This window comes from Labrus bergylta, chromosome 7 (assembly GCF_963930695.1).
Source record: "Labrus bergylta chromosome 7, fLabBer1.1, whole genome shotgun sequence".
NCBI lineage: Eukaryota > Metazoa > Chordata > Actinopteri > Labriformes > Labridae > Labrus > Labrus bergylta.
This window is the reverse complement of record NC_089201.1, coordinates 9,757,562-9,782,670: the sequence shown is the minus strand read 5'-3', so window position 1 is coordinate 9,782,670 and position 25,109 is coordinate 9,757,562. Positions and strand designations below refer to the sequence as shown.

Sequence of the window (25,109 nt, the reverse complement as noted above, 5' to 3'; positions counted from 1 at the left end):
AATAGATCAGAAATAAAATTAATGAACGAAATGCCATGCATCTGGAACCATACTGTCAGAAATTCTATTGACATTGTTTCTTTGGCATGTAATCTGTCTGTGAACATCTGTAGACAAATGTATTTTTCACTGCTTTAGGCTGCACCTGCCGTAGAGGAGCTTCCTCCCCCCCCTCCTCCAGTGGAGCCTCCTGTAGAGAGTGCCTGGGAAAGAGGATTACGGCATGCCAAAGAGGTAAACCCTTCCAATGCCACTTCTTGACACATTTGACCCCCCGGGCGCCCTTCACAGACACAAAACATTTAACATAACTTTACCGTTGCAATAATGAGCCTAAAACCAACAAGTGTTGACAATCTAAAAGGACTGATTTCTTTTAATATATATTATTCACCAGAAACACAAGTCTAGTAACTTGATTGGGATCGAGTGCAGCTCTATTTATTCACAGTATTACCCTCTGAATAGAACTACCATTCAAAGCGCACAGAGATTCGCAGCACACACAAATATTTTTGGGTTTGTAGCGACCCTGTGTCAGTGGGCTGCTGTCTGCAGAAAGACCAGTCTCCCTCATGGGAGTTTACATCTCCTGAGTCGCTCCCTGGCCTCTTGCTTTTGCCACAACATTACAGTCTTCATTTACTGAGGTCAATAGTGCATTCAATGGTCAAGTTACACTGAGGGTGCCCACTAGTGGATCAAACTGCAAACTACGTCAGACGGCCTGGTGCGCTGATTGACTATATTTTGAATTTGAATGGCTCATTACAGTTTCAACCTTCTCCCCCATGTTAGAATGAATGTGTGAACTTCGAATATAAAATGAAAGCCTTAACTTCTATCTTATGATACATCAGTCATCCTGCATAGTGTGCGTGGGACTTAAGGGTGGGCGATATTGCCTCAGATTCAAACCACGGTATTTTTACTGTCCTTTTGCTAGAGCTTACAGAACCAGCTAAGTCCTTCCACAAAGCTGCAGCTCTTAATATGAGCAGACTTGTTGTGATTTCCTCCTTTTACCGCCAACAAACGAAACACTTTGTCATCAGAGCAGCAGAGTACAGAATCCAGAGATAGTTAAACATAAACCACTCTTCACGTCAAACAATCAGTGAAAGTGTTGCAAACAATCATTTTCTATACACTCACAGTGAAATGTATCCCTGTCAGTTCTTACAATCTATGTTTTGATCACAGTGTTTGAATACAATAAGTAAAGTAGGGATCATTATGACAGAGAAAGAAACATGTGGCATGAATCCTTTTTGCTCCTTTACATCAGAGTTGAAACTAATTAGTCTTTTTAATTCTGTGTCCCGTAGGTGCTGAAGAAGGCCACTATCCGTAAGGAGCAGGAGCCCGACTTTGAGGAGAAGCGCTTCAACGTGACCATCGGAGAGGACGAGAGAGAATTTGACAAAGAGAACGAGTTCTTTAGAGAACGCAGCTACCGCATCATCAGAGAGTATGACCTATTCCCATGAACACTAAAGTCATCAGTGGAAACTAGAACACACAAGACACTGAATCTTTAAACGATTCTGTTTCTCTCTTTCAGTGAAATGGAATTCAGGGACCCTGCATACGGGTAAGTTGGACAAACTGAAATAACTTTTATGAAACTCTGTAAGGTGGAGACATATTTACTGTTAGCTATGGGTACGGCTCTCTTGTGCGCCCTCTAGAGGCATCCTCCAGTAACACACTTCACATACACATTAACATTTACCGTACTTGTAAGAAAGTCAATCTTCATTTGTGCAAACAGGAGAGTTGTTTTTACAGCAACTGTTGAATAGCTCAACATCTCTGCCACGAGTGTCCGGACCATTTCTCATGAATCCAGAACTTTTTTGGTACATGCATCTTGTCATAGATGAAAGTAATCTTGGAATACTTGGACTGAGTGATCTCACGTGGATTAGAAATTTCCTAATCTAAGTGAGATTATCCTTTCTCAAATTGTTAAAATAATTAACAAAATAAATGCCACATTTATCTGTGTTGTTTTTGTTTTTCTCACTGACAACAAAAAAGTCAACATAATATAAACGCGGTCAGCCCACTTTGGATCTTTTCATGAAATGTCATGTTTTATGGCAGCGTGTTGAAGCTTATATTGCCCTGTGTGCTCCATAAACATCTAAATTACCATTTGTGATGTATTATTAAAAGAAATGTGTCTTCCTCTTAAGCGACCCTTATGCTGATCCATACTTTGACTACGAAATGGAAGCCCTATGGCGAGGGGGGCAGTATGAAAACTTCAGAGTGCAGTACACAGAAGCCCCTCTTCCCTACCCCTACCCTGTAAGTATCCATTGCATCTGATTAGACAGTGGTCTTCTACTTTCTATAATTTCTGATTCTTTGATAAACATTTGTTCAACAATGAGAATGAATTACATTACAATAATCAATTAACTTGTATAATGGGAAATACTTTTCTTTCAAAATTCATGTACAACATTTTATTCTAACATATTATTATAACGGACATTACAAAGAGGCTGAAAAGAGGTGCAATCATGTATTGAATGAGTTCATGTTAATTTGAGGCTAAAGGAGTATTCCATCTAGGTCTGAAGTACCTAGGTATGATAGTCACTGCGTATATCAAAAAGTACTGTGAATTAAATATTGGTGATTGCCCCCCCCCCCTCCAGCAAGCCAGAGAATGGAAGCAGAGAGGTTGTAGGTTAGCAAAAAGAATAATAATTAAATGTTATTTCATTATTGTTTCATGTTCATTTCATGTTGCTGTTTTAAAGAACAAATAACACTGACAGCCTCCTCACAGCCCCACAGGAATGAACTACATGTTTACATATGTCTGTCTACCTACCACAGACAGACACCTTCATGATGCCCTTATGTAATCTCACGCATGACTCTGCAGAGTTCCCTCGTTGATAGAAAAGTCAAATAGTATAGTGAGAAGGACTAACACATTGTGGTCTTTTTACATTAACAGATAAGCCGGATTCCGTCAAAGTAAAAAGTTAAATATTTGGCATTTCTTGCAACACAACTGATCATATTGATCTCAACAGGATCGCGAACGTGAGCGAGACCCCCGTGAGCGGCACCGGGACAGAGAGAGGGAGAGAGATCACCGTGAGCGGGAGCGCCGACAGAGAGAAAGAGAGAGAGAGAGGGAGCGTGAGCGCGAGAAGGAGAGGATTCGGCGGAAAGAGGAGTGGGAGAGAGACCGGTTGAAGCGTGACGATAAGGAGAGGCCGAGGATGCGTCCTCCTCGAGATGCAAGGGAGAAGAAAGAGGAGGAAAAAATGAAACCGCGCTCACCTCTAAGCATGCCGCCAAAGTAAGTCACACATGTTGGTTTTTGATGTCAAAGGACAAAGTATTGGTCACAATGTACAGTACAAATGATCACACAGTGTTCATCACAATGTACAGTACAAATGATCACACAGTCAGTGTCCCCCCCCCCCCCCCCTTGAAGGTCAAGTAAAAAAAAATATATATATATTTTTAAGATTTATTTTTGGGCTGACATTAAAAGTAACGCATGAACACCAAGATTGAAGAGTGTTCCACCCCCCCAACGCTGTCACCCTAGGGGAAACACTGACAGTGTTCATCACAGTGTACAGTATAATGTGACATGAGAGACATGTTATTGATGTCATGATTATGAGGATGACAAAGTGAGAGAATTCCCATTACATCACCAAGTATAAAAGGTTTTAATCATGGTTTATTTAATATTCAGCACCCTCACATCATTTTGTAGTGGTGGGTGATATGACCGCAGATCTTTATCAAGGTTGTCGTTCTTTTTGTGGTAATTTTATTATATCGCGGTATTGCAAGGGATCACACGTATAAACACAAATTCACTTGATACTAGAGAAAGATGTTATTATATGTTCAGCTCTCTGTAACTTGCAACAGATTCTGCGTGGTTTAAGGTTCAGATTCTGTCCTGCAATGTCTAACACGAGGAGGAAGCAGTGCCATTTGGAGCGTGTGAGACAACTCACTATTTAACGCTACTTTTGTTTAACTGCCTCTGTGGCTGAGCAATTGGTATTGCTTTGTAGGTGTGCTACAAGCAAAAATCCTCTTTTTCTCAACTCACTGCTTCCTTGTCTTTCTGCAGCTCTGTCCGCCAGCCTCAGGCTGATTCATTAAATGTAATGACGCTCTGCAAACATCATATTCGGCTTACGTCCTCTTTTAATTTTTCCTCAAATCGGGATTCTGTTGACAGGGATGGATATTACCAGTAAGTGCTAAAAATAGCATACCTATGTTGTGATACTATTTTTTTAGTTGGCCTGTGGTGTAATCTGATGACACCATCGGTTTGCTCTTGCATCACAGCTGTGGAGTGCAGTGTTTCCCCTACCATTATATTAGGGGGGCGGCCCCTTCATGATTCCATAACTCTACAATCATGATTCGGTCAGAATCGTCATGGAAACGGCTTAACTTTAAAAAAAAAAAAAAGTGTATTCCAGGTCTGGGGATGATATTGACAAAAGGTTTATGTTTATAGTGTGTCGACTCACAAACAAACAAACTGCTTCCAGCTGCAATAAAAATGAGGAAAAGAAGAGAATCCCCTCGTTGTGTTAAAATCTGATGCATTCATAACTCTTTATGGTAAGAGTAAAGCTTAGCCAGAGGTGAACTTCAATCATCAGACATCAGGATGTTTATGATGATGCTTTAAATCTGTTGGAATGTGACATTTAACATTCATGCATGTACGAGCATTGTATTATTTAAATGAAATAAGTTTCCCTTTAAAAAATACAGACATCCATGACAAATTGTTGCATAAAAACCAAGATCATAAAAAATAAAGTATTTGACGCAGCCTTTTTCTTATTGACTGAATTTCACAACTTTCAAAGCTGCTGTCCCATAATTTATTACATTTTACTGCAGATGCATAAAAATCACCTGTCAGTCATAGGTATGCTCTTGTCCAGTTAAAGCATACACCTACGAAAATAAAGAATGCTTTTTCAGCAACACCTTCTGCCAAAAAGTCTGACAACCACGGGCTTCAGATTTACCAGAGAAGTGGAATGTGGTCTGCAGCACCACATTCATGCAGTGAAGCCATGCCTATCTACTGAAAAGAAAACATGAAAAAAAAATACCACAAAAAAAGTCACAGGTGATGAATGCATGTCAGTCTTAAACATGAAACTATGACCAGGACATAATTTGTCATATCCGTCCATTGTTAAAAGTTCATACGATAAAACCACTTCCTCAGTGTGATTCAAAGCTGACCAATCTGATGACAGTCCATCAGTCAGAGCCTTTTCTTAGCCGGAGTCAGTGGTTTTGAAATATTGGAAGTTAAACAGGTCTTGTTCTGACTAGCCTCAGAGACAACAGAGTGATATTCTGCGTCACACCCATGCTTTGCTTTTGTGTTGAGCCATAATGAGTGACGTAAATCACTAATAGTAAATCCTTATTTCCTACCAGAGGCAACATTGAAATCCTTCCTGTTTGAACTACTAAGTAATCAAAAAGAGAAATCGTGGAAGCTGCTGTCCTATCATTTTATTATTTGACTGCAGATAAGGAGGTTGAATCACAGCTGAACAATCATAATGGTTAATAGAATAGTACATTACTAAAAACTGACTGCTTTGGGTGTGTTGTAATGGTGTCGAAACCATTTTTTTTCAAAACCTGTACACAGTTTTTCCATGAACATTTCGTCAGGTTTGCCTTCATCATTTTTTCATGAACATTTCCGTGGGGGTACACAGTCATCATTTTTTCATGAAAATTTCCATCAGGTCCCGGACAATGGTACATGTACCATCAATAACATTTGATCTGCACATTAATTATATGTATGCAACTACTTTCCTTGATCAGCCTTGCTTTTCAAGAATAGTGAACTTGCCAAACAAGTGTCGTCCCTTTAACTCTGACAACAGAAGTGACACTAACATATATATATACACACACACACACACACACACACACACACACCCACACAAAAAGGCCTCTTGCTTTGTACGTGTGTTACAACCAAAGATCCTCTTTAGTCTAAACTCACTGCTTCCTTTTCTTTCTGCAGCTCTCAAGTAAATATTCTACGTCTGATCTATATTTAGAAAGAAACTGACGCAAGGTTCATGTTAGGTTCATCTGCAGTTTGTATAATTAACCGAGCCTCCTCCTGTCAGAGGGTCTCAGGCTTTTCCATGAAGGCTTATTCATTAAATGTAATGACGCTCTGCAAACATCGTATTCAGCTCACTTCCTCTGCTAAAAAATAGCATACCTATGTTGTGATTCTATTTTTAGCTCGCCTATGGTGTAATCTGATGACCCAATCTGTTTGCTCTTGCATCACAGCTGTGGAGTATATTGTGCCTTTAGTTTTCATTGTTATACTTATAATATGAAGTGTGTGCAAAGTATTGCCCAAAGGACGTTTCTATTATTATTTATATAAAAAAATTCTCCAAACCAGACAGCAACTGACTTCTTCAAGTATTGAAATTCTATCGTCTCTAATACAGGGCCGTTCCTTTCACTGTGGGAATATCCACTCAGCTTGTTCATTTCCTCTCACAAATATTTAGAGACATGCTCTAAGATAAACACTCAGTTCTTGGTGTATTGTTCATAAGAATAAATATTTACCTCTCTAATGGGGAAAAGTCAATACATGCTGATGGTAACTGTTGTAACAGCAAGCTATTATTGGAAATCAGCTCTCATCAACTGTCAGTGATTTATCATCAAGGATAAAAAAGGAAAAGCCTGACATTTCAAACCTGAGTGTATGCTGTCAGATGAGAATAAGATTTAACATATCAGCAGATATTACTTTGAGTCCCATAGTCTAGTTTTGTCTGACTTTATTAAATGCCAAGAAAAATTACAAGTGATCAAACAATTTGTCCATCAGTCAATAGAGAAAACAATCATAAGTTTTGATGATTGAAAAACAATTTGTCTGGTGTAAAAATGCCAAAATGATGAGCTGTTTCCGACAGGGGGAAACATGCAATTTGAGGAACATGTCAGACAATGTATTTTTTTTTTTTATTTGACCTGTGTCCAAAGAGAACTCTCACAGAACCCTTGGCCACAGGACAGAGAATTGTGAAGAAAAAAAGGTTTAACATATCTTAAACTTAACTTACACCTATCTCTAACCAGCAATTGATCCTGTTTTCAAATTTGTCAGCAGACCGATGGAGCCTCCCTCAAAGAAGGATATGATGCCAGTCATGAGGCGACCAGATGAGTGGAAGGATCCATGGCGTCGGTCCAAATCACCAAGAAGAAGACCTGGAATGGGGTCTCCACCACGAGGGCGCAGGCGACATCGGCCCTCTGGCTCCTCTGTCTCTCTTTCAAACTCCTCCAGGTAGGATTAACTTCTTTACTTTTACTTTTTTCAGTATAAATGTCTGATCAAGATTGGGTAACAAGGTTTCATCTGTTTCTGTCACTCATTATCATATCGTTGTTATTAAGAAAATGATCAAATAAGTAAAAGTCAAAATAATCTTGCAGCCCAGATATTATTGCTGGTAGGCAAAAAAGTTGTGGTGCGATAACACCACATACAGCGCTATTGAGCCACCCTGGACCACAGGGATGGGAATTCCTTCACTGCGACATCCCTACTGTTAAGGAGCTTGTGCATGCTGTAATGTCTTTGACCATTCTCAGCCACAGCAGCCTTTGTCTTCAACTGGCAGATCAGTCATTGATTATTAGAAACGCAAAATGCTCTCCAGAAATGTTCTCGAGAACCGGTGTGCAACACAGCTGATCAGCGTCGGCCATTTATTAGTTGGACTGTTGGTGATTATCGAAATCAAAAGCTTTTTCACATCCAATATGATAGAAAGACATAGAATACATAACCTACATTTATAGGCAGAGTTAAGTGAATGCTTACCTTAAAATCTGATGTATAAGACACACTTTCAATACCTAATATGTAACCAAAAAATTTGGCAGCGTCTTATACACCTGTGCTACCAATATGCCAGTATAAAATGCTGACACACGTGCTGTCAATACCGCGGGTGCAGCCGCCATCAACATACTGCACACGAGGTGATGCGATTGAAGATTCATCCCCATTCATTGTGTATTGCAAGCTGTGCTGGGATTCATGGGGACACAGACCTGCCTGGTTGAAAGACTCCTATATTATAGTTAACGAGTGACGAGAGCAAAGTCATGCAGTACAGTACGGTGAGAGCGTATACACTGTACTGTAACTAGTAGGAGTGCAAACTCCACAAAGCGAAAACACATGGTACAAAAAGAGCGACACAGCTGTCCACAATAGAAACCGTCATGCAGGTAGACAGTTTAAACCTTTTTTCTTTCTGGGATAACCCAAAAAACAGACTGCGATTTACCAGTACCGATATATTCCAGACGTGATAGTTTTTGTGAGCAATGAGGAAGTACATTCCTAGTGATAGTGTTAACCCTAACCCTATTATTAACCGTGCTGTCTGTTAGATTATTAACATAGCTGTAATTCCATCACCCAGAACAGGAAGATTAAGGTGAAGTCGCATAATAAAGTACTCCTTCTTAGTTACTGTATTTTATTGTATTCATTTATATTCTGTCACTCCCCTCTTATATTTGTATCTTTTATCTCATTAAAAGGTTAATGCTTGCACATTGACAAGACTGAGGCACTTTAGTCTTTTCATGTTTTTGAATGGGAATTGCAAAAGACTGTGTTTGAAAAGTCTTTAGAAAGCCCTTCATTATTGTTAACTACATGTACCCTGTGTTTGTGTTGCAGGTCTTCTTCTCACTCTTCATCCTACACAGGCTCTGGGTCCTCTCGTTCCCGCAGCCGCTCCTCCTCATTCAGCTCCTACTCCAGCCACTCCTCCCAACGCAGCTCTTTCAGCGGCAGCCGCTCTAGGTATACTAGTGTGTTTGTCTCGCTACACCTACTTGTTGATTTTGCCCCATTGCTTAAAGGAGACACATCATACTGTCATTCCTGTGCTTCTGCACCTCTGCATGTCCTCTACTCTGGGATTTCACCGTTTGAAGAAATGGATTCAAGTTTGAAGCACTTGCAGGAAGTCGACATTAAATAGTAATTTACAGCATTAAAAAGTTATAAGTTCTGAAAATTCAAAGGAACACTGAACCACAGTATACAACCATGTCAGTTAAACTTCAGCCATATCAATCTGTCCATTTAGGAAGAACAGCTAATTGTCAATGCATTTTGGCATTAAGTGCAACGGTAGTAGCAAAAGCAAGTCTATCTAAAGGGAATGGTTTTGTATCTGGTGTTCACAGATTATTGCTCTCTTCTCATTCTTCCTGACTGAATTCTTGTCTAGAACCCTTTTCACACATACGGAAATCTCCTGAAAAACTCCGGAGATTTGGCTACCCGGAGGGACTTTAGGCTATGTGTGAACGCAAACAGCTGCATTTTTCGCACAGACTTTACCCGGAGTTTCTCCGGCCAGACCCCTAGTATTTTATCCGCAGAAAATCCGAGTGAGCTGATGTCTGAACACGGCCGCATACACACCGGAGATTTCAATTTGAGCCAATGGGACCCGAGTGACGTTTATATACAGTGACTGCATAAAGTGTCTGCATGCGACCACTACGATCTCCGTGCACGTAATTAAACGGCTGCATTATGTTTTCTGTTCGTCAGTATGTTGTTCTCCACTCTTTTGTGGATGTTGTCATTCCATTGGATTACACATAGCATTGATATAAAGGCAAATATTCTCATTATAACGTCGTGTAGCGGACTCTGTTGCTTCGGTTGTTACTTCCGCGTTGTTTATTTACGTCACATTGTACCGCCCCCTCCCCTCCGCCCCCTCCCCCTCCCCCCCTCCGTTGTGTTAGGAGGAATAGGAGTAGCACTGCCAGAGCCCAACAAAATGACTTCCAGCAGGCTATTGGTGTGCATGTTTCTGACCAAACTGTCACAAACAGACTCCATGAGGGTGGCATGAGGGCCCCATGCAGATGCTCCCAGCACCGGGCACCTCGGTTCACCAGAGAACACCAGAATTAGCAAGTCCACTATTTACACCCTCTTGTCTTTATAGATGAGAGCAGGTTCACACTCAGCACATGTGACAGGATTGAAAGAGTCTGGAGATGTTGTGGTGACGATATGCTGCCTCTAAAATCATCCAGCATGAGCGGTTTGGCAGTGTGTCAGTGATGGTCTTGGGAGGCAAATACAGTCCAGTACAGTCACAGACTGTCCAGGAGATCCCCCAGGACACCATCTGCCGATGGAGCATGCCTGGACATAGTCAGCAGTGCTTATGAGCTTGCGGTAGCAATATATACTACTGAGTCACTTGATGAGAGGCCATGATAAAATTCACGCAAATTAGATCAGCGTGTCAATGTCAATTTTGATTAAAAAAATGTTGTGGTTTGGAATCCAGCTCTCAAAATGTTTGGTGCTTTTGGTTTCCATTAACAGTTGTTACTGCATTTTGTTCTCTGATGGTCAAAGATAGTTCTATTGAATAATTGCTTCATCAAGATCTCCTGTGAGTTTTAAGTGTTCCCTTAAGTTATCATAGCAGTGTAGATGAATTGATTGGCTGTAATAAGTGACTGATGCCAGAATATTTGTGAAAGATAGAAACATGACAGCAGAATGAGCATTATGTGATGGTGAAAATGTATGTTTTAAATTGAATTAATTATCTTTTCAAAAAATTTAATTTCTTTAAATTTTTAATTTCTGCTAATTATTTATCCAGATATCTTCTTTCTTATTACAAATTAAAGTCCAGCTACAATCTGTCATATGTTAATACAAGGGTTTGATGCTTATGTTAACACCAGTCAGCAGAGAAAATATGTGTAAATGCTGACCTGGAAATTCTGTTTACCATGAAAGCAAAAAAAAAATACACTTCCACTACACTTCTGAAATGTGATCTAATGTTGAATTTAAGCTTCATTATAACACTCTCATGACTGTGTCATAGGTCTCGATCTTTTTCCACGTCTCCTTCACCGAGTCCAGCAGCACCAAGGGCGGCTAAGAACAAACCAGACCCTCCCCCTATGCTGGCTAAAGGGTAAATACTTCATCCACTCAATCCACAGACACTGATAATTTCTTCTGCCTCCATCTTTGCTTCACCTTCACTTCACCTTCAAGGGTTATCTTGATCATTGGATCATCTGGATTATTTTTAACATGGCCCCGACATTGATCACAAAGCCTGCAGCATTCAATATTGGCTCACTCAATGATCCACCTTTTTTGTAGCGCACTATGAGCTGGACTTTCGTCGTGGCCTTTCAAAAATCAAGTTTTGTTTCCTTAATTACAGCGCCCTCATCTTGTTGATTGTGTTCATATGTTTTGGAAAGCTAATGCACATCATTTACAGTTATTGTATTGTATTGTGTCAAGTTTCGTGGTTCTACCTTGTGAACCCTGATTCTTGTTTTGCAACATTACACCTCCCCTTATCATTTGAAATATGAACCAGGTGTAAAATAATGCTATTACCTTTAATTAAGTGTCTAATTTATGGTCAACTTTTTCTCCATAAACCACAGTCAATCAATAGGTTGTCACAACAAAGTCCCTTCAAAGTCTATAATGACGGTTTCTTCATAGCATCAGATGTCATTATGATTGATCACAAGTTAAAACACCACATGGCATGGTAGATGCTTTCAAATTTTGCCCTTTTCCCATCAAGCATGCCACCGAAGCCAGGGGCCATGCCCCCTCCTCGCAGAGACAAAGCTCCCATGAAGAAAGCTCCCAGCCCTCCTCCTCCTGGTGGACCACAAGGCAGGCCTTCCAAACCCCCGCCAGAAGGAGGAAAGCCTCCCATCAATCCTCGGGAGCCTGGAGGTGCAGGTGGTGCGGCAGGTGGTGGCGGAGCAGGGAGACCCCTGCCTCCACGGGAACCTGGAAAACCTCCCAACCAGAGGGAAGACAGACGGAGAGACCGGCAGCAGCATCTTCCTCGGAGGTAGGTGTCTTATCTTAAAGATCTTCATGTATTTGCACATTGCATCATATGCTATGGGGTTGGGACACATTACCAAAGGAATTTGATTCATGGTAAGAATCAGGAAAAGAAAAGGTTTGCTTCGAGGTAGTCTATTCAAACTCAAGTTTGCATTGGGTTCTTGCTGAACTGGTTAAAAAGACAGATCAGGAGAAACTTTAAACTGTCACTTTTTTCAAGGATTTTCTAAAGCTCTGAAATTGGACTCGTTCGAGTTTACTTATGCCAAAAACCTAATTGCTTATAAATAATTATGACTTTTACTGTTCACCTGTCTTTCCTGCTTCTCAGAGTTTTTCAAGCTTCACTACAAAGTGGCCCCGGGTGAAATACCATGTGTTATATATCTCTATATATATGCACTATCCAAGGAACACCAAGAATTAAGCTACTTTTAAGTGGCATTAAATAAGCGTGTGTTTAAATTCCAAGGACCACGCTAATATGCAAGCAAGTAGTAATGTGGAGTAGTATCACAGCCAAATTTTATCACAAGTTCTACCGTCTTTCTTAAGGCTATGACCATGATACAGTATCAGTACGCTTGTTATTGATGTTTATGATTATTAACGGCTGGCAGTTTAATCGGTCAGGCTGTATTTTGAACAATGGAAAATGGCTACATTCCTTAATTAAAAATAATTTTTCATCAATTGTGATTCAAATGTAGGTCTTTGTCATACTGTAAGACCGTATTGTGACAATTATTTAAGTCAGTTTACTGAAAATGGTTGAGAAGTAGTTGAAGTAATTGACTCCATGGCCCTGCCACAGATGTGTGTAAATGTCATTATTTTCCTGTATTTTTTCATTCTGCAATGGATACTTAGTCATGATGTCATCAAATGTCATATTGCACAGCTTGGGCTTGAGAACAGCTTCCAGGATTTTATTAATCAGGTGTTTTTTGTGCATGTAGCTGGAAAACATAGGATGCCTGGGTGTTTGTGTTTAAAAAGGTTTTAATTTGCATGAAGTTTGTTTTGTGTGGGAGACACATTTTTGGAAAACGCAGAAAGGTGTTTCCTCACAATTTCATTTTTGCATAGTTGTTTGTGTGTGTGTGTTTGCGTGTGGCATTCGGTGATACCAGAGTTGGATCCAGCCTGTACTGTTTGGGGGGAAAAACCAGAGAGATTGTGTGGGTGAGTGAGTGGGTGGAAAGGCTTGAGGAAAAGCAGCACTTTTGTGAGTTCTGCAGGACTGTGTTTGCATGTGATTTGAGCCGGAGGGGAGAAGCAGGTAAAGAGCAGGGGACAACAGCTATGGTGTTTGTGTGAAAGTGTCTTCCTCTCTGTTTGTGGGCGTGTGTGTGGGCAGCCTGTTGAAACTATCCAGGAAAACCAGTTTGTATTTCTGTTTGTGAACGTCTGCACTGTGATTGCATTGATAGTTTTGGATATATGTCAGTGATACTACTGCGGCTATGGGATGGTTAACATTCATCAAATATTTCACGTGGCAGATAAAGGTTGTTTATGTCTTTTAAAGTCACTAGAAACCAAATCCAGTTTGAGAAATTAGTTTCATACAACATATTGATGGTGGTGCTGGATGTCTGCTTCGCTTGTGTACTTCGTCTTTTCATCTGTGGGTTTAGATTGGGTTGATGATGATCTAATTTCATCAGCAACTGTTGATTTTCCATGGAGAGAGTTTGGTTCTGTTATATGACAATAAATCAAAAAAGTAGGGGGACACTATAAAATGTAAATAGAAACGGAACAAGAAGGTGTACAAAACACTGAAATCCCAGATTTAATTTAAATAGCACAGAAAAGAGAAAATATTGAAACTGAGATTTAGTTGTGTTGGGAATATCAGCATGTTTTTTATTTTCCAAAAACAATGGAATTTTGAAGTTTTAACATTTGATATATTGTCTCAGTGTTTCCCACACATAGGCTTTACCGGGGTATATTTCCAACCTTTTTTTATTTCATTTTTTCATTTATTCATACAATTGCTGCGTGCACGAGAGAGAGTGCAGGCGCGCTATGAGTATCAAGCGTGTTGTATGTAGCTGAAGCTACTTTTCCCTGCTGTGAGCATCGTGGGGCACATTGAACATATCACACATCAACATACTGCTGCACAAACACGCACGCACGCACACACACTGGAGCGCCAGCCACCACACGCACCTTTTTACTGCAACAGCACAAAGTTGATCCATATGGACCGAGTCGGGAACACACGTGATCCGGTCAAACGGTCTGTTCGACTTTACTCCGGTCACTCTCACCATGTCTGCAGCTAACCAATAGCAACGTCATGTCAAGGATTCAACATTTCCTTGAGAATCACTCTAAGGACTATCAGGGATCTCAAAAATGTTAAGTTCTGAATCTGAATGTCTTAATTGATGTTCAGGATCATTTAAAATGTATCGTCTCAGAGATGTTTAGTTGAAAAGATGTCTCCTAAGTTTCAAACCTTCGCTGACTGAGTAACAATGAGTCCATGGCTCAATGATGAAAACCTGCTGCTTTTGCTTTCATGAACTCGGCGATGATCTCTGCTGGATGAGAAATGCAACAGTACATGTTGTACTGTTTTCTCTGCTCCAGACTGACTCAATGACACAGTTACTGTGGCTGAGCAGAGAAAATATATACTGATAATAAATAAAAATAATATATGTTATCATAAGTTATAATTAAGCAGGGAGCTGGAGCCGATTCCAGTTGTCATTGGGGGAGAGGCGTGTGTACACCCTGGACTGTTCGTCGGTCAATCACAGGGCAGACATATGTAAACAGAGGCCCAATCTCGATGTCCACCCTCACACGATCACTGACTTTGTTGCCGTTCCCGCTAAGTCTGTGAGGGCTCTCAGAGCATGAGGGATCTCTCACTGACTTTACAAGCCCTTTATGCTCCCTGTCCGTAAGTGGGCATATCTGCAGACTTAACGTGAGGGAATTACCCATAGTTCAAAGCACTGTGACTTGAAACTTAAGATTCCCAGGGGAAGCCCACAAGAATGGAAAACAAGTAAAGTAAAAAACGTAAAATAAAAATACTTACTGCCACATGACATCGTGCTATCATGGTTACAGAGAAGTCTCAAAGTGCTGTCCCATTCTTATTTAACCATTTTAAAGCTCTTGCAACCTCATGCACTCCGTCACTTTCCAGGAGACGTCAATTAAGTCTGTAAGGTCTCAGGGTTTAGGGAGGACATCAAGATTCAGCCAGACAATCAGCCACACTCACATTCACACTTAGAGTCACCAACTATCCTAACAAGCATGTCTTTGGACTGTGGGAGGAAGCTGGAGTACCCGGGGGGATCCCACGCATGCATCCACACAGAACAGGAACCTCCTAGCTGTGAGGCAACAGCGCTAACCACTGCACAGCCATAATTAAGCAGACATCAGGTTTTCTTCCTACATAGAGAATTCTTTGGCGCCCCCCCAAAGAGGTTTTACCCAAATGAAAGTTCCCAGCACAAAAACAACAAAAAATGACAATTGAAATTCTCTCTGAATGTATGTTTAAAATATCAATATATCAAATGACTGTTGAACAAGCAGAACATAAACTTAAATGCGACATGTCTGACTTCCAGCAGTCAACTCCCCTCTCATCCGTTTATGCATGCAGCTCGCGCTGGATAGCCAGCTGATGTATGTTCGTATGTTTTGGCATGGGTGGACGCTCCGCTGACACCCCCGAGTGCAAAATGCGGGTAGGTTTTCTACCGCGCATGCATGCATGCGCATCGGGGCGAAACTTCGCCATGCACGACACAGAGAGCAGAGGAGAATTGTGAACGCGCGACCATGTAGAGACAGAAATGACATGGCGTTGTGTAAATAAGATAAATAACATAAGGCTACTAAGTTTGTTTAATAAAAGGAGGAGGTATAGACCTGTTCTAGAGGAACGGAATCCTTATGACTTCTGTTGTGATCTGGTGCTATATAGAAAATATATTGAACTTGACCATCAAGGGGGGCGGGGGATGCCATTGGGAGGGACGGGCCGCCCCCCTAATATAATGGTAGGGGAAACACTGGTCATGTAAAAACACAAAAATACTGAGTTATAATAACTGCACATGATGTAGCTGCTGCTACTTTTCCCTGCACCACTGCTGTCTGCAGACGGAGCTTCGCGGGTGCCACCTGTTTACCTGTGGTGCAACTGTGCAATGGAACACAGTTGATCCGTATGGACCGAGCCAGGAACGCCGTTCACTTTTACTGTGTCTACTTTTATCAACAATCAATAATTTAACGATCGTAACGTCAGCCAGCTGTAGTCTGTGAACTTCTCCTCACAGACTGTCAAACAGCGCTGCGTTATAAACGCTCAATGTACAGTCAGAGACACACACTTCCAATAATGAACATTCTGCTTATATTAGGTATTTAACATTGTCAAAGCTAAATCAAGAGAAAAGATAGTTTTTGTGGATGAAAGCAACCCTTCTCCCAACCTCACTACAGCACTCTCACTCGAAATCCCTCCCCTCCCCCTGTTTCACTGTCGCAATAAAAAAAATCCTGACTAGATTCAATTGGGGTTTCATTTATTTAAGCATAATGCCAATTTTCTTTGTAATATGGTCAGAAATATCAGGAAAATCGAATGCTTACTATAGTCACCCCCAATGTTGCGTTTTGGTCAAAGACTCACTGGTTGAGTTTTTACAAATGTAATAAATATTCTGGATCATGAACCTGGATTAGCTCTTACCCCAGGTTTAAAAAATCCAGGATTTGCTGGTCCTTTAATAGAAACAGCGATAATATGGTATGCAAACACCCTATACAGGTCTAAGATCAATCTCTGCCGGGCTTGCTTGGGCCTCTACATGTAGAATGACAAAGTAGCATGTCAGTACAACCAGTCTTTGTCTGTGTCTTTCAGACAAACTGTGAGTGGGAGTGTTAGTGGAAGTGGCAGCAGTTATTCTGGTTCCAGCTCCAGATCCAGATCCTCCTCCAACTCCCTCTCACGCTCACGCTCTGGATCAAGAAAATCCAGGTACCCGCTCCTGTGAACACCTTCTATTCACATCAAGAGAGTGACCTGTGAAATTTTACTTTTATAGAGATAATGCTGAACATATATTTCAAATATGGGTGTATTTATTTCTGCAAAGCTTTAACCTATCAGATGAATGACCTCATTATATAACCATTACACTTTCACGAATAGAAGATTGGACACAAAGCATGTTTGCACATAATGTAACTGTGTAGTTAACACATACAATCCAATAGAGCTGATCATAAGCTCAAAAAGTTTCAACTATTTTGCATTACTTGAAACTTTCAGTTGCATTAGTGTCGCACCACGTGGAGTCAGAAAGGTTTTTTTGCTTTGTAGATGTTGCACAGACATTAGCTCTGGTGTCAGGATATGGCAGTTCAAAAAACATAGAACTTGAAATATATTTTTATTTTTAGCATGTCATCTGGCATTCTGCTTGATGCACCAAAATGTAAAAGCTACTTTGAAATGTATATTAAAGAGGTCATGCTGAGTACACATCCTAATGAAGATGAATTATGTGCTCTTCTCTCCTTCTTTCACGTGCTGCTTCTGTTTGGAAACATCCAGGAAATCCAGGTATGCTAGTCATCTCTGATGGTGTGTGCATGTGCAGTAATGTTATGTTGGTAAATGGACTTGAGCTTGTGTAGCACTCTCCTAGTCTTCTGACTACTCTGGTTCTACTATTTATAGGTTTTGTGTTTTGTTGAAAATCAACAGTTTTTGTTTAATTGTACACCACATTTCCTCAAATTCCAAATAAAAGATTCTCATGAAGGTATTGGGTTTTTTTTAAATTCCATCGGTCTTAAGCCTGGCTCACACTGAGATTTTTCCCCGTTGTATAAAGGTAGGGGTGGCATGTCAGCTCACACTGTACGACTGAATCGTTTACGACGCCCGACCAGACCTTGAGATTGACGTGCTCACACTGTACGACCCGATTGTCGGGCACGGCCGGAGAGCTTGCACTGTACAAGTGAAATCGGGACGGAGCGTTGACAATTGTTAATAAAGTTTCATTTGAAAAAAGCAAAGGTAGGCGGTTGGTGAAAGAGAAGGAAGTGGAACTTGTTGTAGGATAGAGGAAAGTAGATACAATTGTAGATATATGGATACAAGTTTCAGAAAAGTGCTGCACTAAGGATCTGTACGCCGGGTTGCGTCCTGCCGCTGGTCGCCATGACTACAGTCCTCCCTTGTCTCTCGTTAATATATAGTAGTCATACACAACTTCTTCCGGACCCTTGCGTGACGTGAATGTCAAATATTTTAATTTGAAATATCAAACATGTTTGAAATAAATCGGGGACGTTAAGATTGGATCTTTGTACCGCTCACACTACAAGATAATCTGAGCAGATAATCGGGTCCGAGCAGCCTTGAGTCGGGAGAGACTCTGCGATTGTCGGGAAGGAAGAATCAGAGCTCAAATCAGCCCGATTATCCTGCAGTGTGAGCCAGGCTTTAAGAGACGTATGCAAAGAACAGAACACTCATGTTTTAACTTACCTCTTGTTTCCCGCCGCAGGTCTCTGAGTGTGAGCAGCGTGTCATCGGTGTCATCAGCATCGTCCAGCAGCAGCTCTGTGCGGAGCGCTGACTCAGATGACATGTACGCTGACTTGGCGAGCCCCGTGTCCTCCGCCAGCTCCCGCTCGCCCACACCAAATCAACCGAGGAAGGAGAGAGGGCCTCCACGGGACCGTCTTCCACATGGCAGAGACAAAACCAGGGGTTAGTGAAGACACCAAAGTACACCAAATGCATGGACAGACTGATGGACAACAGCATAACATACAACATGTCCCCCGTCTCAAATAACCAAACATAATAACAGCTGAAATGACAGTGATAATAGGATATTTGCAAATATGTACCTTTAAATGTTTACTTTGATAATAAAGGCATTTAAAAATATTTAAGAATGTTTTATGCTTTATAAAAAAAATGGGTATAAATAATTGATGGCCATGACTCATCAGTTTGTCATCCTTAATATAGAGAGACCGCCAAAGAAAGATGAACCTTTCCGGGAAGAGCGCAGGAAGATTGACCCATCTGGAGGCCCACCAAGAGGAGGCAACCCTATGCCTAGATCAGGACCGGGAAGCCGCGGTGGCCACCCTTTACATCCCCCACCTGGCGCCATGGGCCCCCCAGGAAACTATGGAGGTTCAGGATCTCACAAAGACATCAAACTCACCCTCCTCAACAAGGTGGCTATTGTAACTCTTTCCAGTCTTAAAGAGTCTGTTTAAAAAACACCAGAAACAAGCTCTCTGTAGCCTACATTTAACAGTACAATATAAAGACATAGTCTTTTACCTTTACCCCATCACATTTATTCAGAAGAAACATAAAGTCAGGAAACAAAAAGAAGTGGAACAACACTTGTTTTTGGTGGATGTGATTGTGCTTTTAGAGTTATATTCAGTGTTGTATTGCGCACGATCCTGACAGAGTCAAATGTTTTAAACACAATTTTAACCAATTAAAAAAAGATCCGAACGGATGTGGAGAAAAAACTCACATTCTGCTTATCCCAAAACTTTTTCCAGATAAAACCTTTAGAAAGGAGGGTTGTCTGTTTGAAATGGCAGCACGCTGCTCAGTAATGCAGTAGATTCCCTCTGTGTAACATCAAGGTTGCGCTGGGTCTATGTCTGAAAACAAAGTCAACAAGGGGCGGACTCAAGAAAAATTTACGTGATGGACGTAAGCTGCCAACCTAATCACAAGCTGGAAACCACAGCCACATTGTGGAAATGAGTTTCTCAATTGGCGGAACAGGACAGTAGAATGCATTAAAGACGTTCATGCTCTGCTAAAATAAAACGATTGCACATAAATTAATTTCAACTCAATTCCATAAATTAAGTATTTTGTTCCTTTCTTTTGGCGGGCGGGAATGGTAGGGGAAACACTGATAACATAAAATGAGATTTACAAGATATCTGAAGTGTGGAGGAATGTAAAAATTAGATGCATAATAAGTCAATTCAAACCCAACTAAATCCTTTTCCCTTTTTACGTTGCATGTTTAAGATGTTTCACCTCACCGTCAGTGTAAATGTCACATTTGGCTCAGTCTGTAGAGCAGGCAAGGAGTGTACAGAGGCAGAAATCCTCGACGCCACAGGGATGATTTCTGGCATTGTTTTTTAAATGTTATGCCTTATACTCTTCCACATGTAGGGCCTTATTAAATCAAAGTAGAAGTACAAAGGCAGAATGATAGTGGAGCATTTGACAGGTGTGGCATTAAAGGAAAGACAGAGACAGTCAAAGTATGGCAGAGCTGTCTGCTGCGATGGTCAGGAGTGTCGCTGCTGATGCATACTTGAAATTGATTTCTTCCACTCATGTATTAAAATGCAGTTACTTTCTGATGCTGCTCACAGTATCAGATACAGCAGGGGCTTCAAAGCTTTAAAACTGTTGTCCAGAGGTCAGTGGGAAATAGTAACAGTGGCCACATCCTCTGAAGAAAAGTCCATATTAGTTAATATGACGAGCACTGTGAGCCTGAACAGCTGGTATTGAGTGCGATTTTCCATCACTAAACAAAGTTTTAAGCACTTAGAAGTGGATTTTAACTGTCTTGTTGACTCGTTCTCACTCAGGTGTTCAATGAATGTTTGCACTCTTTACAGCAGCAGGGAGATAAGGGCAACCGCAAAAGGTACCTGCCCTCTGACAAAGACAGGCCAGGTTCCCCCCTCAGCAAGAGAATGGCGATTTCTCCAGACCGAGGTGAGAAACATGCTGAGAAACTATACACACACACACCTGTTCACTCTTACAATGTCATGTTGATTCAACACTGCAGACTTAAACAACCTTTTTTTTATTTTTTTGGTAAATAATCAACTTTAAGCTTTTCTGATGTTGTGTGAGTCAGAATTAATGGATGAACTTGTGCTGTGATGATTCTTTGATTAACCAGTAAGGTCCTCTATTAGAAAATATGCGTCAGTGTTAAAGTTGCACAATGGTATTATGTCATCAATTCAGCAGGTTGCAGCAATGAAATCGAAGGCTTGCTCCGCCCCTTTGTTTCATCACAGTTAAAACTCACAGACTCACAAACTCTGTCAACACCAATGAATGTGACTTGACGTGACGTGTTAATGATAAACTGTATGATGCGTTTACTTTACAATCTGGTTTCAGTGCTCAAAAGACAAATGTTACAGCTCATCAGGGAAGTCCATTATTTCACAGTGAAAACTTAAAGCCAATATGTCTGTTTTTGTTATTGTTGCTTCAATATTTGGTCATGTGGTTCATGTTTTCCTCCTCCACACTGACACATCAACTTCACTTGGTTTCGCTGTGAGGTGACATAACCCTACAACAGTATTCAGATGTTATTCTATTTTAAAAACAACAAACACAAGCACACATGCCAGGAAACATAGTGACAGCATATATGTGAAGTACACCAAATGTGTCATGAGCGTCAATGTTTACTGATACCTACCTGCCTTAAATTTATGCAAAGTTTATTTGTTTATGATGCACACAGAATAAACACCATCCAAAGCTCTTCAGACAGAATGCATTCAAAACAAGGCACTCAGAAAAGATTACAATGTTTGGAAAAACAACATTTTATAAGGAAGACAATAAAAACTTGCCTTAAAATCTATTTGTATCTTGTGTTTGTGAAAGCTGCAGTAAATAATATTTTAATTCTGATTTGAATGTGTTAACGGTTTTAACAGACCAGCTTTAGCACTGCAATCAAAACAAAGTTGATAACGTCCATAAGTTACCTAAAACCAATGCTTATTTTAAAATGCATGTATCTAGAGATGTTGCTCACTGGTTAAGCTAAAGCAGTGGTCATCAACTACATTTGTACGAGGGCCAGCTTTTTCTTAACAGACACAATGGGGACTGGACTTTAAAATGTGCTGGCACATAACTTGACAGCTGCCCGATGTGACAGGTCAAATAATTCTACATCAGAAGCCGGACCAAGTGTATTTATTTATTTTTATTTTTTTTGCATTTCTGCTTTAAACAGTCAGCGTCAGCAGAACTTGCCTGAACAACATTTCCTATTTGACACCACAAGAAGAAATCTGAATGTATGAATCAAACAAACAGACTCTGATGTCTCCATGCTGGGTTGACTTCTAGTCCTGCTGTGGTTTGAAAGTTCAGAACTCTTATGAAAATGTCCATTCTGTTAATTGACCTCTCTAACAAAAACACTAACTCACATCCTGTTTCAGATCAACCAATGTGGAAGTTGAGACATTTCATGAAAGAAGTTAACAGCTGCCACGAATGAATTCAGAAGAACGTCATTAACAGGTTTATCCAGTCCTCAGCATCATGTCTGACCCTGAATATTTTTGCTTCTCAGGCCGTGATAAGAGGATTCCTGGTCGACCCATGCTTTCCCCTCGAATGGATCGCCCCAGAGGCCAAGGTCCCAGACCAATGCCCCCCCAGGGAGACAGGTTGGTTCAGCATTAACTTTTAACATTAAACTGCTGTAGGACTGTGATATTTTGTATAGTTTATCATACATCATAAAAAGTTAGGGGGGAATCCCTTTTGGGTCATCCCTATCACTGTTTTTTATTCAGGACAAACACATCAGGGTTTTCAGAGCATGAACTTGCTAACCACACGTGTCAGGCCACAATAGAGGAACATTCCACGGAAATGGAAACATTCAAATATTATATCATCACTGCTTACGTGACAATATTATACTGGCTGGTTCACAAATTCCCCAGTTTTTGATACAATCTCTGTAAAGGCTGATAAAGGAAGCTGGACAAAATTAAGTGAGCACAGTGATCAACTTGTCACCACAAAATAACTTGTGTTGATATTTTGTCATGTTTTTTTAGGACTGTTAATCTGATGAAAATGTTCAGGGTTTGATAATGCATCACAAGTTACCCCGATGATAACAAATATTAGACACTTCTCTGCTGCTAAGTGGTGCGTTCATATTTCCCTCATCCCCAAACAGAACAATGGAAACACTAATAACAATGCTACTTTTTAACCAAAAGTTCAGTTTAGTTATATTTATATATTTGGTTGGCAAGACCTCTGCAGCACAGACGGCACAGCACCGACACAGAAGAGATATTTGAGTCGTGCTAACGAGTAATTCGCTGCAACAGGTTTTGAAAAGAGCATTTTAATATCCTGATTGACTCCTTTAAAGAGCCCATATTCTGCCCTTTTTGGGGTTCGTATATTTAATCTATGGACCTACTTTTGTACGTTCACAATAGCTGAAGTCCGAAAAAAAGTGTCTGTTTTCATGTACTGCTCCTCCTTGCTCCCTCTACGCTCTGATTCCGTCAGCTACACTCTGCTGAGCCCACACTGTTAGACCCCACGTGTGCCAAGTCTGCTCTGATTGGTCTGCCGATCCGCTCTGTCGTTATTGGTCAGTTGCTCAGCACGCTTCTTGGAAATTTCAACATGAGCTGCTGGGCTTGCCACAACGAGCCAATGGATTTAGATCAGTGATCTCACACTGACAATGACGTCGCACTGACAAATTTTTATCGAGAGGGGCTAGAACCGAGCGTTACATGCAGCTAATGCTACAGCTAACAGGAGGACGTAGGAGAAGCCGCGTTTCCGCGGACTTTGAATTTTTGCACATAGATGTGTCTAAACATGCACAGGACACTTGGAAGACACACTAAAGAGCATATAAAACCAGAAAAAGCATAATATGGGACCTTTAAAGAGTGATGATGTCCAAACAACTATTCAGATATGCCTCGCTAAGTTTTCGAGTGAGGTCCTCAGGTATTAGTATCTAATTTTAGACTTTTGATTTCCTCAATGAGTTGCATCATGAACTCATTCGTCACAACAATAACATAATTAAATCTATTTTAATACATAAACAGGGAAGTATCTGAATTTCTTTTTGTTTTAATTATGTTATCAGTTTATAGTAATGAAATTGTAGTGATTACCATTATTTAAGTGAAAGCTCATATGTGTCATCCACATTGTTTATTCTTTTCTTCATTGTAGTGTGGTCAAAATGAGTTAGTTATTTTGTTAGTCAGCAAATATATGACCTGGTAGTTTTAGGGTTATGACTTATTAAAATAAAGTCTCTTCCATGGGTCGCAGATAGCCTAGCAGTTAGGTCACGCCCTTCGTACAGAGGCTATAGTCCTCCAAGTGAGCAGCCCGGGTTCAAGTCCAACTTGTGGCTCCTTTTCTGAATGTCTCTCTTCCTGATTTCCTACTCTATCCACTGTCCTTCTCCAATAACGGCAAAAAGCCCCAAAATAAATCTTTAATTAGAACAAAAGGAAATGTATCTTTTCAAAGTTACCAGCTGTGAAAGCTGATTTCATGTCGCCGTGTTGTAAACATTCCTGTTCAATTTGTGAAAAGTTTGAACTTCCAAACAGCAGACCTAATCGGGGGAAAGTTAAAGTGTTGGAGGGTATTTATAGAAGTGTATAAAAACACAGCTTTAAATTGTTAACTGCTCATCCAGCAGCCAGATGGTCATGTGGAGCCGTGACAAAATAAACTATAGTGGGATCTTCCCTGATATTGAGGGAACTTGTCACGCACTGTGTCTCTGTGATGCAATGAATTGGCTGGAAAGAATGATATATGTTGTAAACTTCTTTAAGTACTCTGGGTTTTTCTTTGTTTATCAGACACATAACACATGTTATGTGTTCAGGACAACATTTACATCCTGTAAATACTTAAAACAGTTAGGCAACTCAATGCTTTGTAAGAGCAATGAGAAAGTGGCCCATCCACACAACAGTTAATTTTTAAGTTTTCATTTTTTTCTAAAGGAGTGTTGAGACCAGAATAACGTACATTTTGACAGAACAGAGCCTGACCTAGCATACAGATCAGTTAACTTGTCACTGGTCAAAATCAAGTATAGCTACAAGCAGCAGTAAAGGTTATCAAGATGCTATCCTTGGATAAGGTGGTTAAAAAAACAAACAATCTGTCACACAGATTGTGACACCTCCACCTCCTGTGACACCTCCTGCGAGTTGT

General features: G+C 40.6%; 1 protein-coding gene across 4 annotated transcripts in view; it reads left to right on the top strand.

Annotated features, from left to right (window-relative positions):
- zc3h18 (zinc finger CCCH-type containing 18) overlaps nucleotides 1-25,109 on the top strand; it is a 33,001-nt gene that overhangs the window by 6,111 nt on the left and 1,781 nt on the right. Inside the window, exons 5-19 of one of the 4 annotated variants that reach the window (XM_020641983.3) lie at nucleotides 139-234; nucleotides 1,329-1,471; nucleotides 1,565-1,594; nucleotides 2,202-2,316; nucleotides 3,060-3,331; nucleotides 7,214-7,393; nucleotides 8,807-8,932; nucleotides 11,007-11,099; nucleotides 11,736-12,014; nucleotides 16,938-17,054; nucleotides 17,634-17,642; nucleotides 18,598-18,803; nucleotides 19,071-19,285; nucleotides 20,723-20,822; nucleotides 22,447-22,543. In XM_020641983.3, the coding sequence (XP_020497639.1) occupies nucleotides 139-234; nucleotides 1,329-1,471; nucleotides 1,565-1,594; nucleotides 2,202-2,316; nucleotides 3,060-3,331; nucleotides 7,214-7,393; nucleotides 8,807-8,932; nucleotides 11,007-11,099; nucleotides 11,736-12,014; nucleotides 16,938-17,054; nucleotides 17,634-17,642; nucleotides 18,598-18,803; nucleotides 19,071-19,285; nucleotides 20,723-20,822; nucleotides 22,447-22,543 (2,078 nt within the window). Of the gene's footprint in view, nucleotides 1-138; nucleotides 235-1,328; nucleotides 1,472-1,564; nucleotides 1,595-2,201; nucleotides 2,317-3,059; nucleotides 3,332-7,210; nucleotides 7,394-8,806; nucleotides 8,933-11,006; nucleotides 11,100-11,735; nucleotides 12,015-16,937; nucleotides 17,055-17,633; nucleotides 17,643-18,597; nucleotides 18,804-19,070; nucleotides 19,286-20,722; nucleotides 20,823-22,446; nucleotides 22,544-25,109 lie in introns of all 4 variants that reach the window. The other 3 variants (XM_020641990.3, XM_020641966.3, XM_020642008.3) reach the window with 3 other exon arrangements.